Genomic DNA, 16,266 nt, shown 5'->3' with positions numbered 1-16,266 from the left:
GTAGGGAGCTAGTAGATTCTTAGAGGTCACCTCCGCTGCCCTTTCTCAGCCTGAGGAAACTGAGGTCAGGAGAGGGAGAGAGAGACCTTTCCCAGAATGTATCTTGAGTGAGCCGCGTCCTGGTGCTCCACCTGGCTCATTGCTATAGGTCAGTGATGGCGAACCTTTTGAGCTTGGCGTGTCAGCATTTTGAAAAACCCGAACTTAACTCTGGTGCCGTGTCACATACAGAAATTTTTTGATCTTTGCAACCATAGTAACACAAAGACTTACATTTTTGATATTTATTTGATATATTTAAATGCTATTTAACAAAGAAAAATCAACCAAATCCAGACACCCATTCTAATGCCACCTCCCTCCCCACCTCCCCGGGCTCCAGGGAGCCCCTCTTCTGGCAGCACCCAGAGGCTGCCAGGGTCCACTCACGAGGCAGCCCTCAACATGCATGTCATAGGTTCGCCATCACTGCTATAGGTCTCCCGGGACCTGAAGGCCATCACTGTCCATCTTCGGGCTGTTTCCTCTTACTCCTCGGACCCCTGTCCCAGCCTCAGGCCCACTCTGCTCTGTGTCTGAGGCTGGCTGGGTGGCCGGTGTGGAATGGGAAGGCAGCACAGGACCCTCACCTTTGGAGCCTACCGCTTCTCCTGCCAGGACACCCGAGGCCTCAGGGCACGGTGTTGGGCATGGGAGCCTGGTCCCCGTGAGTCATTTTGGGAGATGTGGCTGGGTTACTGCTCGAAGTTGCTCAGTGGCAAAGCCTGCTCCTGTCCCTGTGGCTGGGGAAGGGCCTGAGAGAGCAGACACTCTCCTCCCCAGGCTCGGCCTCAGCGCTCGAGCCTCTCCTGACCCAGAGTTCTCTTCGGTCCAGGGAACTGTGATGGGCCAGAGGTCCTAGGTCCTAGGCACAAATCCTCCCACTTTGCTACTGTGTCGTGGTGTTCACGTGGCTCAGAAATTCATGATCTCCACTGTGTGGCTGGCACCAGGTGGGTGGGAAGGTGGCGGTCCACTTTGACCTGGCTGCGTGAGCCTCGTTCATCTGGCTGCGGTTCTGAACAGCTCTTAGGGTAAAAAAGGAACCAATTGGTAAGCCGGCGGCACAGAGGGATGTCAACCCACTGCACAGGGGCATGCAAAGGGCCTGCAGACTGGAGTCACTCATCTGTGCAGCCCAGGGACAAGGCCGTGCTTGACACGGGGTGTCAGCTCCCCACATGTTAATCTAAGTGGGGGGAGGCTTGTCCTCTTCTCGGGAAGCTGGAGCACTTGGGACCACTTGAGAGCAGTGAGGGCTGCCTCGTGAGTGGCCCTGGCAGCCTCTGAGTGCTGCCGGAAGAGGGGCTCCCTGGCAGAGGCCGCAGGGCGCAGACCTGGCTGCCTGAGATGAATGTGCAAGTTCCTGGCCTGGAGACTCCGTGAGTCCCGTTGGAGAGGCTGACACGGAAGCAGAGAGTGTCACTGTTCCAGACCCAGCTGTTCAGAAGGCAGACAGGGCACGCAGGGCCCAGGGAGGGCCAAGGCCAAGTGCATCTGGGAGGATGAGAAGGACTGCAGGCTGAGACGGAGTGACCCAGGGCGGGCAAGGCTGGCAGGGCCGCTGGGAAGCTAAGGCTGCAGAGGCAAAGGGCTTGCACCTGCAATGAGGAGACCCGCCTGGGGCGAGCTTCCTGCCCGTGGCCCGAGTGAGGAGAGGCAGAGGTGGGCTGCTGCAGGCTGGACGCGTAGAGCCGCGGCGAGCCGCGAGGGCTGGGGTGGGGGATTCTGTCCCCGACACCTACATACTGACCTAGTGTAGTCCAAGGTGCATCTCACTTCCCTCTGGACACACCCTTTCCAAAGCCAGCAGAGCTATGCTGCCTGAGTTGAAAGGGTCTCGCCGCTAGCCTGCAGGAGGGAAGGAGAACATACGACAGAGATTTCCAGCCTCTGTGAGCTAAGAAGCTGCTCGGGCATTGGAGCTGAGACTCTGAGGGGAACCCCGGGAGGCCCGGAGGTGGGGGCAGCCACCCCCAGCTCTCTGCAGCCGCCGCCTCTCCTGCAGGTTACCTGAACGTGCTGGTGAACAGCCAGTGGAAGTCACGCTGGTGCTCCGTCAGGGACAGCCACCTGCACTTCTACCAGGACCGGAACCGCAGCAAGGTGGCCCAGCAGCCCCTGAGCCTGGTGGGCTGTGAGGTGGTCCCGGACCCGAGCCCGGACCACCTGTACTCCTTCCGCATCCTCCACAACGGCGAGGAGCTGGCCAAGCTCGAGGTACTGCTGGCCCCAGGGGTGGCGGGCGCAGCCAGGGCGGAGGTCGGCTCTGTGCTGCAAGTCATGGAGACGCCGTGTAGTCCTGGGTTGTTTTGGTTTCCTTTGCGTGAGATTGTTTGCATTTTTCAAAAATTTCCATTCCCTTTCTGACCTCAGGGCGGTTGTGTTATAGGAGCGGACAATGAGCTGCTTCCTGCGCTTAGGGCCGGAGGGGAATTTCTAACTCCCTGAGCCGCAGGGGAACCTTCTGGAGATTCACAGTGGGTTTAGTGTAGTTTGTGTAGCACCAGATGCAGCCCAGTCCATAAACATGACGCCTGTTAGCGCTTATCTGCGGGCAAGCATCAGGTTAGTGATACAATGCCTTTCTCCCACTCTCCACCCTGTCTAACGTGATGTCACACTGACAGAAATAAAAGGTGACATAATGCCTGGCGTTGAGCTAGGCAGGTCGGAGCCAGAGTTCTTTCTTCACACACAGAAGCACACCCTGCCTGCTCGCTCCTGTTCACCTATCCCAGCGGTTCTCAAAGTGTGGGTCGCGACCCCTTTGGGGGTCGAACGACCCTTTCACAGGAGTCGCCTAAGACCATCGGAAAACACATATATAATTACATACTGTTTTTGTGATTAATCACTATGCTTTAATGATATTCAGTGTGTAACAAAGAAAATACATCCTGCATATCAGATATTTACATGACGATTCAGAACAGTAGCAAAATGACAGTTGTGAAGTAGCAACAAAAATAATGTTATGGTTGGGGGTCACCACAACATGGGAACTGTATGAAAGGGGCGCGGCAGTAGGAAGGTTGAGAACCACTGACCTAGTCCTTCAGCCAGGAAGACTTCATCCAAATTTTGCTTCAATACTGCCCTCTTGTGGCTAAAAGATCCACAACTCAGTTGCTTCTCAGGGATAAGTTTGTAGACCATCTATCTGGTCAACTAAGTATGATAACATGTGACCAAGACTGACATGCTCCCTGAGCTCATGGAACTTACATTCTAGTACGAGATGTTCTTCAGTTACCCAATTGGTTCCTCAGGCCAAGTCTTCCGAGGAAATGGGCCACTGGCTCGGCCTCCTGCTCTCCGAGTCGGGCTCCAAGACAGACCCAGAGGAGTTCACCTACGACTACGTGGATGCAGACAGGGTCTCCTGTATTGTGAGTGCGGCCAAGAACTCCCTGCTGTGAGTATTGCGGGTCTTCTGCGCCCCTGCACTCGGAGTCACGCTTCCAACTCCAGGCCCAGATTGGCCTCTGGTGGCCGAGAACTCAGGGTGGGCCCCGCTCCACCCAGCGGCAGGAGGGCCAGGGCCTGGGCCGGACCCAGCAGCCGCAGCACCTTGGCTGGGGGAAGACCATCCAGGTCCTTACAGCCGAGTCGGCATGTTCCCTGACCCTCCGCTTCCCTCGCTGTTGGCTCGGTGCTTTCCCGAGGACCCCCCTCTGGGTCCCCAGCGCCCCCTGGAATGAGCAGGGCGGAGGTGGTGCTTCCGCTTTCTAGATGAGCACACCGGCTCCTGGGCCAGGTGGCTGAGGAGCCACCAGGTCACGGAACCCCTTATGTACAAAATGGGGAAAGTCTCCGGTTGTTGACAGTGAAATGGGGAGGGGTTTTGTTGTTATTGGAGACCCTAAAACGGGGTCAGAAGATGGCAAAAGGATAGCAAGGGGGACAGGGGAAAGGGATGCTTTTCTGGAAGAGAAGTTTGGGACCCACAGTTCTATAGGGAAGGCCCAAAAGAGAGGGAGGGGCTGCCCTGAATGAACGAGTATTACATGAGACCGGAGCTAGTCTCGTTGTTTTGAATTCTTTGAGGCTGGTGGCTTTTACCACCCTCCTCCCCCTCCTGAATCCTCCTCCCCGAGTCTTGCCGTGTGTCTTCCAGATTGATGCAGAGGAAGTTCTCAGAGCCCAACACTTACATCGACGGCCTGCCCAGCCAGGATCGCCCGGAGCTGCTGTATGACGACGTGGAGATGTCCGAGCTGACTGCCGCGGTAAGGACGCTGGGGGCGGCCGCAGGGGGCTGTCCAGTCCTCCTGCTGCCAAACCTCAATCCCATTGGCCATAGGAGGAGTGGATTCCAAGTCACCTGCAGGGCCACCAGGGCAGAAATCTCGGTGCAACAAGGTCGCCTTTTGTACTGGGGCGGGCAGTCCGCCTGGCATGGGGACCCGTCAGGTTGGCCACCCTGGTCAGTGCTAGGATGGGCTGTGCTGCTGGGATTGGGAGCCGCGTCCCCGTCAATCAGCCTTTGGGGTCCAGAATGATAGTGAATCATCGAATGGGCAGGAGGTTCCATGGTCAGACACTGGGCTCTGCTGTGCCAAGGGCTGCTTTGGCTGATCTCATTTAATCCAAGCCACCTGGTAGGCAGGTACCAGTACTCTCTCCTCTTACAGCTGAGGAATGAAGGTCAGGAAAGCTCGTACCATGTCCTGGGTCTCCCACCTCTTGAGGGGCTGATCCAGGGCTTGAACCCTGACCTTCTAACTCCAGATCAATAGAGGCTTCCCTGGGGGAAGGTCCCCGCACACCCCACACAGGGAGGGGACGGGAGCTCTGAGACAGGGCGGGCGCCGCCTCTCCAGCCCAGGGTGCGGAAGCAATGGTGAAAGCCACCTGCCTCTCCACAGCAGGTGGACCCCGAGGAAGCCGCCCCGGCCACAGATGCTCCGAGCGAGCTCGACCCTGACCGCATGTACCTGGACCTCACGCCGGTCAAGTCCTTCCTGCACAGTCAGGGCGGCACCCAGGCCCGAGGCTGCTCCCCCACACCGCCCTGCCCGGACCCTCCAGCAGAGGCCCTCCCTGCAGACCCGGGCCCCGCCCCACCTGAGCCCCCCGTCGTTACATCTGCAGAGACCCCCGAGTTGCAGGTACACGTCGTCCCCCACCTGGTGGGCTGGCCCCACCTTCCCAGGCCCCTCAGCCGGCTGAGTTGTGCTCGCTTTCTCCAAAAGCAGGTGCAGCAGGAGAGTCCGGAGCCGGAGGAGCTGTCCCCCAGAATCTCGACGGTCAAAATCCAGACTGAACAGCAAAAACTCTCCTTCTCATCGAGCTGCCCCGACGCAGTGGCCGTCACCCCAGCCGGGGCCAGCACGCCTGCGAAGGACAGGCTCAGGGTGACCTCTGCAGGTACCTGTGCTGGCTACGCGTTGCATGTCTTGGAAATGGCTCCGAGGAGTTAGCCCCATCCTTCCCCTTGGGTATGAGGACACAGAGGGTCGGCGAGGAGGAGGGACTTGCCCCGGGCCATGCAGTGGAGAAGGGGTGGTGCCCATTTCCTTTCCCGGCCCTGCAAGGCTGGCCTGGCGTCCAGCTCTATGATTTCCTGTCCAAGCCTCAGTTTCCCCTGAGCCTGTGTGATGGGTTGGCCAGAGCCCTCCTGGTCCAGCCTGGCTGACCTCGGGGTTCCCTCTCTGGGTTTGTAGAGATCAAACTTGGCAAGAACAGGACGGAAGCTGAGGTGAAGCGGTACACGGAGGAGAAGGAGAGGCTGGAGAAGAAGAAGGAAGAAATCCGGGGGCACCTGGCTCAGCTCCGGAAGGAGAAACGGGAGCTGAGGGAGACCCTGTCGAAATGCACAGGTGAGGGGCCTGGCAGGGCACGTGGAGCCTGGACCTGGGCCGCTGGCCTATAGCCCTGCCAGTCTTTGCACAGGTACATGTTCCCCATCTTAACCCCCCATCTGAAAGGTCACTGTCCTATACAGAGAGACCCCCTGAACTATTGTCAACAGGCCCAGGAGGTAGTTTTAAAAGCTTGCTCAAAGAATACGTCCTTAAACATTTTATTTTCACTTAAATGTATATACACCCAGGTCCATCTTTCCATGCGTTGCCTTTTTCAGAGATCCCATGTCATCGTTCTTGCATTAACCACACGCATCCTGCATCATTCTTAATTTCCAGTCTTCAAAGACTTAGGACACTTGCAGAGAAATCTGCATCCCTCTAGATCAGTGGTTCTCAACCTTCCTAATGCTGCGACCCTTTTAATACAGTTCCTCATGTTGTGGTGACCCCCAACCATAAAATTATTTTCGTTGCAACTTCATCACTGTCATTTTGCTACTGTTCTGAATCGTCATGTAAATATCTGATATGCAGGATATATTTTCATTGTTACAAATTGAACATAATGAAAGCATAGCGATTAATCACAAAAACAATATGTCATTATATATGTGTTTTCTGATGGTCTTAGGCGACCCCTGTGAAAGGGTCGTTCGACCCCCAAAGGGGTCGCGACCCACAGGTTGAGAACCACTGCTCTAGATCCTTTTCCAGATCATCCTCATCTCACCCGTTTCCTAGCAACCTGCCCTTGAAAGGACCTGCCCCGGTCCTGGCTGGAACGCTGCTCCCTGCAGCCGGCCTCATTCCCATTCCAGACAAGGGGGCGCTGGCCAGCCTGGAGCAGCAGCTGAAGGAGATCGACGAGGAGTGCAGGGTGGAGGAGAGGAGGCGCGTGGACCTCGAGCTCAGCATCGTGGAGGTGAAGGACAACCTGAAGAAGGCCGAGGCCGGGCCCGTGACGCTGGGCACCACCGTGGACACCTCCCACCTGGAGACCGTGAGCCCCCGAGTGAGTGGCAGGAGCTGCTTGCATCACTCTTTTGTCACCACAGCCCAAAGCCGCTGCCCCCACCCCTGCCCCAGATTGTACCCCCGTCAACTCTGCCACGGCACTCAAGAACAGACCTCTTTCCGTCATGGTCACAGGCAAAGGCACCGTCCTCCAGAAAGCCAAGGTAAGCGGTCACTCCCGGCCCCCTCCAGGGCCCAGGGGCTGCACCAGAACTGACCTACCAGAGGGGCCTTGGTTCACGGTTCTTACCAGTCAGCCGGGGACAGTCAGGTCCTTGAACCACCCAATCAGCCATAGATTCTAGCGAGGCAGACGGGACGTGGACCGTTTTTAAACCAAAAGAGCCAGTGATTCTAAAGGAGTCCTGCTGTGGCAGCTTAAGCAGCAGTCCTCAAACTACGGCCCGCGGGCCACATGCAAATACAAATATTGTATTTGTTCCCATTTTGTTTTTTTTACTTCAAAATAAGATATGTGCAGTATGCATAGGAATTTGTTCATAGTGTTTTTTTTTTAACTATAGTCCGGCCCTCCAACCGTCTGAGGGACAGTGAACTGGCCCCCTGTTTAAAAAGTTTGAGGACCCCTGGCCTAAAGCCTCCAGCCACCAGGTGTCCAAGGCTCGGGAGGGTGTTGGCTCATTCCTGGGCTTTCCCCTGACGGCCAGACACGAGTGTTGCTAGTCCTTCCCTCGTGTCCAGCGCAGACGTGCCCAGAGTTGCCCGCGCATTCGGCAAACTCCGCGGCACCTGCACCCATGACTACTGAACGCATTGGAGCGGCTGCTCCCCTGTGGCTGTGACAGACACACAGACCCCTTACCGTGCCACAGCCTCAAACATCCCTCAAAGAGGTGCCCCGCACAGTGACACATGCACAGGGTTTGAAACCCGGCGGCTGCCTCTATTCCTAACGGGCTCTGTGCACGGGGCGGGGGGCGGCCGCAGAGCACAGCTAACTTGCCTCTGTTTGGGGGCTGCTGGTATTTGAATGGCGCCCTAGGAATGGGAGAAGAAAGGGACCAGTTAGGACACGAGCGTCACGGCAAGCCTCTCCTGCCCACACGGACTTTGGCGACAACCCCGCTTCGTCCAGGCCTTCCTTCAAGCAGCGCCTCTGTGAGCGGGTGAGTCTGTTTAACAGGAAAAACAAGGACGGGGGACCGCGCACGGAGAGCTCCGGCTGATGGGAGGCGCGGGCCCTTTGCAGAGAAGGAACTAGCAGGACCAGAGAGACAGCTGTGACTTCAGCCAGCGCTGAGGCCATCGGTGACGCGGTAACGGAGCAGGAAAGACTTGGGACCACGCGGAGGCACTGTCCCCACTCAGTTAAGGACTTTTTTTTAAAGTGACGCTGTATTATATTTTTAAAAGTATGTTTGAAATCCTGTAATTTAGAACAGTGAAGTGTCTTTTGAGATTTAACTGACTTTTGACATTACCGTAGAAAAAAAGAGATTAGTACTTTGTGTTTACAGAGTCCGTCCTGTGGCCATTCTTAAGAGTGATTTAATATAATGCTCTCGTGGTCCCGGTTTTTTAAAATTGTGCTTAATGTCCGGGCACCTTCCAAGAAAATAAAAGGGGTGAGTTTGGGGTGGGCCCCCGTCTTTTCCTCCGATGGCATTGTTTGCTAACGCAGGTTGAAACATTTCATCCGTCATGTCCGCCTCACTTCTGGGGTTCTCAGAACTAAAGTTCTTTCTAACCCCAGGGCATTTATTTCCTTTGTCATAAACACTTGGTGGCCCTTTGCCAAGTGGTGAGTTAGATTTTTCTAAAAAAATAAAATGTTAATTGTATTTTTGGAGGTTTCTTGTATTTCATGGAGTGACTTGGCAGGGCCTGTTGGACTTGTACCTCAAGGGGGAATGTCTTGGTTATTTGTTTACACACTGAACTTCAAAATGTGTGTGTAAAACCGAGGGCTTTACAAGGTGCCATCTTAGCAGGTGATGTTATGCCTCCTTGCTCAAGGAGCATAGATGGAAAACGGGAAGGGTTTTCATAGTATGATTCACCACGCGCCAAATACACTAGAAACATCTGCAGGAACTGACTACTTCTGGAAGCTAAACACATTCCTAAATCATTCTTCGGGGAAAGAAACCGGTACTTAGAGAGTTGCCTAAGTGGTAAATTAAGGAAGTTCCTAGCATAAATGTGTTTATTTTTACAAATAACAAAATCTGCCAATCTTGTTTAGGCAGGACCTTTTTCATGTATGTCCAAAAATAAGATTTGGTTTTTCTTTTGCCAGTATGTGTTGGATTTTTGGTTCCAGAGCTGTGCTAACTGTATACAATGGAAAATACTCCTCAAACTGCTATATTCATAGCATTTTCTTGTGAATCAAGAAAGTCTTGTCAGCATGTGTACTCCAGGCTCACTTGTGCCTTTAATGTCGCCTCAGGTTGCCAGGGTTTGGTTTTGTCATCTTTAAGCACATTAATGACCAGACAGCGTTGATTCAAAGTGGTTCAACCACTGGTAATACACTGATAGGTAAGTTATTGTATGTACAGATTATATGTGGGGGGAAAAAATCATCTCGAAGGAAGCAGAAAAGCATATCACAAATCTCAACACTCCTAAAACATTCTGTCATCTAGGAATAAAAGCTTTCCTACCCACAAAAAAAATAATATCTAATGGTGAAAAGGAAGCAGATATGTGCTGTGGCCACTACCTATTAAAAACATTTTTCTGCAGGTTCTAGATAATGCAAAATGACAAGAAAAATTAATATAAAGCTCCCAAAGGAAGAGACAAAACTCATTATTTGTAAACGACGTTTTTCTAGAAAAGCAAAGAGCATCAATGAACTACTAGAACACATGTGCTTGGGTAAGTTGGCTGGAACGAGAATCATTCAGAGAAAATGAAAGATGGATGGCTTACTGCAGTGCTTCAATTTTTACAAGAACATAAAAGGCTTGGCCGGTCAGGCAGTAAGAAAGGCATGCCCTCCATTGCTGCTGGGACCTAAACTAGAAGCGGCGAAGCCTTTAATATGTAACCCACGATTTTATGGGGCTTTTTTTTAGAGTCCTAGCAACTCAAATTGGACATCCAAATAGCCTTGAACCAGACAAAAAAACCCATACTCTAAAGCGATTAAACTGCTGTGAATTTTCAAGACAACAAATTCTTGAAAGTTCTCCAACATCGGCCCCTGCTGGGTAGCCTTGTGGCCTTGCTCTGATGTCCCCTCCTGCCAAGGCCAGTGTAACAACAGGAATGAGAATACCCTTGAGCACACACCACTGTCGCCATAGCCTCGACACCCCGGGCGTTTTCTTTCTACCATCGATACTATCGACAGCACCGTGGCGTTTAAGTGGAGGCAGCCGTGACCTCTGCATAGAGGACATGGCGTTATCGACAGTAAAGAGAAAAGTGTCTGGATTGAGGTGAGGGCTCTGCAACAGTTTCCCCTGGAAACTGAACTCAAAACGACACAACCACAACTGACGGGAAGAACGGGTGCCTCAATAGGCGGGGTGAGGAAGTGCCTGGTTTACCAGAGAATGTCCCAACGCACGCATCTGTGCCACAGCCATACAAACACCCCTGTGAATAACCAACATCATTTCTTGAAATCCTTTTAAAACTACACAGGAAAAGGCAAAACCGTTCTAAGTTTCTTTATTCTCTATCTGTTGAGTTTAAGAATTCCATTGCTCTTTGCACCCCCACTAAAAGGAGAGTAAGACAAGCACTCAGTAAACACCCCACAATGACCCCCCAAGTAAACTCTAAAGGAGAGTGTGGCCCCCCCAGAACCAGGGCTGTTTGCACACTCAGCCCCTGAGCCAAACAAGCTGGTTCATCGGTCACTGTCCAATCTGGGCCTTTTCCCCGTCTCCCCCCTGACACACAGGGAGTCACCAGAGGTCACAAATGCCGCTCAAGCCCCTTTTCAAACGAAAACCACGAACGCATCTAGGACGTCTTTCGGGAAAGAAGAAGTTCTGCACTTTCTCCATCTCGAAATGCCATCGCTTCGGTGGTCCGAACGCCACGCTAGCCACTGCCTCCTCTTGAGCGTCACTGTCCCAACATTTGCCGATGGCCGCGTGAGCTGCCCACGGGCCATCAAAAGTCTCCGGGTTCCTGTTTCTCCTCAGGGGGAAGGGGACGGCGACAAGCTCAACGGGGCACAACTAGAAAGGAAATGTTTACTTACACGTCAAGAGTTTCCACCACCATCATTAGCGAGTGAAATCAGCTGGTACCGAGCCCCGAGCGGCGCTGTCTGCAGCTGGGACATGGCTGCTCCCCGGGTGGGGAAAGCAGCAGGCGGGCTCCGGACAGAGCTGGAGGCAGGCGCTCAGAGGACCGTCAAGAGGATGCTCCTCCGAGGGCAGGCGCCCTTTCAGCGTCCGGGGTGCCCAGGCCTCCGGAGTTGCCGGGACGGGCTGGGCGGCCGCCCTCCTGCCTCGAGGGCATCTCCTCTCAAGGCCCCTGTGAAGAAGCGAGCCGTGAGGCCATGAGTGTCGGTCCTCACCCTACCAGCAGCCGTGAGGGGCCCCCGCACGTCTTGGTTGTGGGTTAAGAACAAGCAGAAGATGCCAGACCCAAGGTCCTATCTGAGGGCCCTTCAGATGCACTGCCCGCCTTAGGAAGCCCACCTCTGCCCGTGGCCGAGACCCCAAGCTCCAAGGGGAGCCACCTTCTGGTCTCAGGGTTCTAACTTTAAAATCATAACAGGAGCCCAGGTGGGCCCGCAGTGCTGCCCAGCAGCCCTTCTCTAGGACCTCAGTCTGGTCCCCTCTCAGATGGTTACTTCTCTCCGCCAACCTCCTGCACCAACTCCCCGTCCTCACGCTCAGCTGATTCCTCCCACTTCACTGAGCAAATAGAAAACACTCACAAAAGAACCCCCAACAGCTTCCACCGCATCCACCACCTTCCTGCGTCGGGGCCCACGTCCCCGTCAGCCAGTCACTCTGGGGCTCCTGGCCGAGGCCTCCCTCCCCGTCCCCTGACTTGGGTCCAGTGTGCTGAGCACCAGCAGGGACACCAGATGCCATGCTTATGTCCTGTCTCCCCCGCACAGGGATGCTCCCACAAGGGCAGACATTCTCACTGTCCATCTTCCCCGCACCCATCGTCCCCAGAACGATGCCGGGGACGCAGGAGACCCCGGCTACATGCTGCTTGTGTGAATGAACAAAGGGTGCTAGGATTCCTTCCACGGAGCCCACGCCCTCGAGCCTGCCTTCACTGGAGCTCCCAGGGTGCACCACCACCCCCAGCTCACCCACGCGGAGCAAGGACCCACTCACGGTTCTCACAGTGGGGACCCTCCCAGCCGTCTCGGCAAGCGCAGAGGTAACTCCCGTTCCGCAGGACGCAGGTGCCCTCGTGCATGCACGGGCTGGGTTTGCAGAGGTTGACGGGCCGATTGGCTTCTACAAGAAAGAATGTGCCCAGGAGGCCCAGCCTGGGTCAGCCCCAAAGACCCCCTCCTCTGAGGAAGCCCAGAACTGCCGTGAGGCCACCCGGGTAGCGCCTTCCATGCCTTAGCGCCGATGTGGGCCTTGAAGCCACAGGTTAGCACGTGGATGGTGCTCCACGCTGCTTGGCTAGGTCAGAGACCCACCTCCACCCAGCTCTCCCACATGCGTAGGGAGACCTTTTCTAGGATGTGTGAGGCTCCTAGCACCGCTTACTATTCTTATAACAGCCACATACTTTTAAAAAGGCGGGAAGGATGGCCTGGTCAGGATGGCTCAGTGGTTAAGCGTCAACCCATGAACCAAGAGGTCACTGGTTCGATTCCTGGGCAGGACACATGCCCGGGTTGCGGGCTCTATCCTCAGTTTGGGGCATGTAGGAGGCAATCTCTCTATCCCTCTGCCTCCCTCTCTCTCTCTCTAAAAATCAATCAATAAATTTTTAAAAGGCAGGAAGGACGTCACCGGCTAAAGGAAGCCTTTGAGTCAGGCTGGCCTGGCTGTGTTGGCCCCTCGCTCTGGCATTCACAACCAAGGTCAGTGCCAACCTCGAGGGATCTGTGGGTCATCTAGCGACGTCTTCTGTTTAAATGGTGCATGTACACTCTCAAGTTTGGGGTGGGGATCTGTGTTAAACTTTCTGTACCCTGAGCATCGAGAGGATGGTGTGCCTACCGCGGGACTGAGCACGGACTTAGCACAGAACCTGGCCCGTGGGACGCGCCCAGAGACGGGGGGAGCCGCGATCCTTAGAAGATGCACCTGGAGGTTCAGGCTGAGGGGCCACCCCTTGGAGGCAGCGCTGAACGGCACCGATGCGCCCACTCACCTTCACAGAGCCACTCGATGAGCGCGTCCCGGTGGAACCTCAGGTCCGTGTAGGCCGCCACGTGGATCAGGGCGTCCCGGGGGCCGGCGAGCCTCCGCAGCGCCTCGCTCAGGACGGGCCCCACGCCCACCACCAAGACAGAGACGCCGTTGTCCCTCAGCTTCTGGGCGGGGACAGCCGCGTCCTCCGCCCCTCGGCCCCCGGTGAGCACCACCACCGCCTTGGGGACGCCAGGCCGGGCGCCGCTCTGGACAGTCATCACCCTGTCGTAGATGTGCAGCAAGGCGGTCCCTGCCGAGCCCGCCCCGCCCAGGTAGGGGGCCTGGCTGGTGGCCCGCAGCACGGCGGGGCGGGCGACGTGGGTGTCCAGCCCGAAGGCTGTCTGGACCTGGCTGCCGTACACCACCAGGCCGATCTGTGTCACGTCGCGGTCCACGTCGAACTGGAGGGCGCAGCTCCTCACGAAGCTCTGCATCCGGGCGAAATTCTCGGGCCCCACGGAGGCCGAAGCGTCCAGCAGGAAGACCAGGAATAGCAGCAGCTCAGGAGCGCCTGGCCAGGCCACATCCCTGGCAGCTCCGTGTGGCTGTGTCCAAGTTCTATCTGATGGGATGTGGTTGGAAGTCACTGTGCAATTTCCTTCCTACCCTCAGAAGGAAGCTGCTTGCCTTCCACTTCCCCTTCCCCACTTCATGCCGAGAAACAGTGACCTTGGACCTGGAGGCAGAACCGCAAGGCAGCCAAGCCACCTTGCTGGCTCAGGCTGCTCACCTCGGAATGGTTACAAGAGAAATAAACGTCTATCCTACGTAAGCCACTGCGCTCTGGGCCCCTTTGTGGCAGCAACTTCACCGCACCCACATCCATCCCACCAGCGAGCACCCTCCATGAGCCACGCACCAGATACAAGGTTCTGATTGTACCGGTGGGTAAAATGGGCCGATGCCTGCTGTCAATGGGCTGACAGACTATGGGGAGACAGACGTGAATTCAGTATAGAATTACAAGTTATGTGGGCAGCCATGAGGGGAAAAGCAGGAGCAACATTAATAAGTTGGGAGAAGTGGCCCGGTCTTCTCTGAGGAGTTAGCTAAGAACTTTAGAGGTGTGGGGGTATTTCTAAGGTGCTCCCCACCCCATGCAGGAGCTGCAAAGAAGCCCACAGGGACCGAACCACAGGGAGCTCTCGGGAACCAGCAGGCGTTTGGGTTTCATTCCAAATGCAGAGGTGCTGGGAGCCGGTCCATTCTTGCTGTTTTAAGGGACCTGGCATATATGGCGTACTGTTCTTAATATGTTTGCTCACCTTCTTGGCACTATGTGTTTTAACCAAGGTTACCTCTCTGAGAAAGGTTGTTTCCCCAGGTAGGGATTTTCCCCTGAAGTTAGGGAGGGGATAAAACCCCTTAACTAAGTGCCAGGTGGGTAGTTAATCACTACAGAACCTAGAGACAGAACCTAGCGAGAGAACCTGGCTGAAGAACCTAGAGACAGAACCTGGCTACAGACCCTGGATAGAACATGGCAAGAGAACCTGACGAGAACCTGGTGACTGAACCTGGCTGGAGAACATGGTGACAGAACCTGGCTGGAGAACCTAGCGAGAGAACATGGCTACAGAACCTGGCTGGAGATCCTAGACAGAACTTGGCTGGAGACCCTGACAAGAGAACCCGGCCATGATGATCAACTGAACGCAGCCTCCGTGTCATTCCTCCTTCGCCGACTCCGTCCACACCTATGGGGAACCCCTGGACCTGCTGGGGTTGGACCCCAGCACAGAGGAAAACCCCTGGAAACATTTAGCATAAGAGGCGTTGATGTACTAGGTTTGAAAAACCACTGTAACTCAAGGAAGGTCTTAGAAACCAAGGTCACAGCCAAGAGGAACATAGGAAGACGATGACTGAGTGTAACTGGGCAGAATCCTTGGGACAGGAAAAGAGCACGGGGTTAAAACTACGGAAATCTGAACCACGTACAGACTTTCATACCTAACACTGGTTCATGACCTGTGACCAATGCACCTCGTTAACACCTTACAGAAGGGACTCGGGGTGTGGAGTACGTGAGAACTCTACCACGGTCACAAATCTTCTGTAAATCTCAAACCATCTTTTAAAAACCCACTTTGGATGCCGTGGGGAGACTAGACCGGAGGGCATGGTGGGAGTGGGTGGCCAACCCTGTCCCTCCCCCTTGCAAGAAGTAAGGCTCACCTCTGGTGAGTGACATCTGGGGCTGAGAGCTGAGTATGCAGCTTCCCATGTCCCACCCCTGGGGAGCAATTGGGGTGGGGAGGGGTGAGTCACCAAGGATGTGTTTCAGCTACTGCACCTCCCCACGGGTCAAGGCCCTGCCCTCCGATGGGAATGTCTACTCCACGGGGGCAGTGTTCTCCAGAGCAGCAGTCACCAACCTTTCGGACCTCATGGACCACCGGTTGGCGACCGCTGCTCCAGAGCACACCCAATGGTTGGTCACAAAATCAACAGGAAACACTAGAACATATCAGGTAGCTAGGACAAGCGTCGTTCCATGAAATGCCTCTTCCAGTTGTGCATGCGTGCGCATGTGCGTGCTTGTATGTAGTCTGGAGGTACTGTGGGCTCCCATCAAAGAAGCTGGATAGCTGCCCTGCATCTCAAGAGATTCGGGGCTCCACGTTAACAACAATAAAAAGTGAATATTAATAAATAGCAACACGCGATGTTCTGCGTGCCTACCCTGTGCACATTGCTTGTCTTACTGAAACCTCACAAAAGCCCATCAGGAGGTGCTATTACTGGTCCCATGTTATTGAAAGCGGTTCCAGCCCCTAGACACAGGCTCTGGTTCAGTGGGAGCCACTGGCCCCCGGCCCTAGGTCCGGCCGAGGCTGCTGCGGGCACAGGCCCCCGGGTCTCACCTGGCCGCGGCCGGCTGCACAGCTTGCCCTGCAGCTCCGGGATTTGGTGGAACAGCTCCTGCGGGTCGGCGTAGACCATGACGTGCTCTGGGCTGCCCGTGATCTCCTCCAGCTCCGCCCGCACGGCCTCGCTGCCCAGGCCCAGCAGGAGCAGCTGGCGGGCCCTCGCGTGGCGCGCTGGGCCGGCCACCTCGTCCTCGG

At 55.2% G+C, this 16,266-nt stretch overlaps 2 protein-coding genes across 2 annotated transcripts in view; one reads left to right on the top strand and one right to left on the bottom strand.

Moving 5' to 3' along the window:
• Positions 1-8,670, top strand: part of AFAP1L2 (actin filament associated protein 1 like 2) — a 91,914-nt gene extending 83,244 nt beyond the window's left edge. The window contains exons 14-22 of the mRNA XM_015557965.1: positions 2,048-2,259; positions 3,312-3,457; positions 4,160-4,271; positions 4,911-5,153; positions 5,238-5,412; positions 5,709-5,864; positions 6,650-6,864; positions 6,908-7,030; positions 7,850-8,670. Coding sequence (XP_015413451.1) covers positions 2,048-2,259; positions 3,312-3,457; positions 4,160-4,271; positions 4,911-5,153; positions 5,238-5,412; positions 5,709-5,864; positions 6,650-6,864; positions 6,908-7,030; positions 7,850-8,053 — 1,586 coding nt within the window. The 3' untranslated portion in view covers positions 8,054-8,670. The remainder of the gene's footprint in view (positions 1-2,047; positions 2,260-3,311; positions 3,458-4,159; positions 4,272-4,910; positions 5,154-5,237; positions 5,413-5,708; positions 5,865-6,649; positions 6,865-6,907; positions 7,031-7,849) is intronic.
• A 1,828-nt stretch (positions 8,671-10,498) lies between these two features.
• Positions 10,499-16,266, bottom strand: part of VWA2 (von Willebrand factor A domain containing 2) — a 27,089-nt gene continuing 21,321 nt past the window's right edge. The window contains exons 11-14 of the mRNA XM_015557963.1: positions 16,066-16,261; positions 13,158-13,709; positions 12,158-12,283; positions 10,499-11,333 (exon numbers count right to left, since the gene is read on the bottom strand). Of these exons, the coding sequence (XP_015413449.1) occupies positions 11,245-11,333; positions 12,158-12,283; positions 13,158-13,709; positions 16,066-16,261 (963 nt within the window). The 3' untranslated portion in view covers positions 10,499-11,244. The remainder of the gene's footprint in view (positions 11,334-12,157; positions 12,284-13,157; positions 13,710-16,065; positions 16,262-16,266) is intronic.

This window comes from Myotis davidii, unplaced genomic scaffold (genome assembly GCF_000327345.1).
Source record: "Myotis davidii unplaced genomic scaffold, ASM32734v1 scaffold107, whole genome shotgun sequence".
NCBI lineage: Eukaryota > Metazoa > Chordata > Mammalia > Chiroptera > Vespertilionidae > Myotis > Myotis davidii.
The sequence above is the reverse complement of the archived record's forward strand: the minus strand, read 5'-3'. Positions and strand labels throughout refer to the sequence as shown.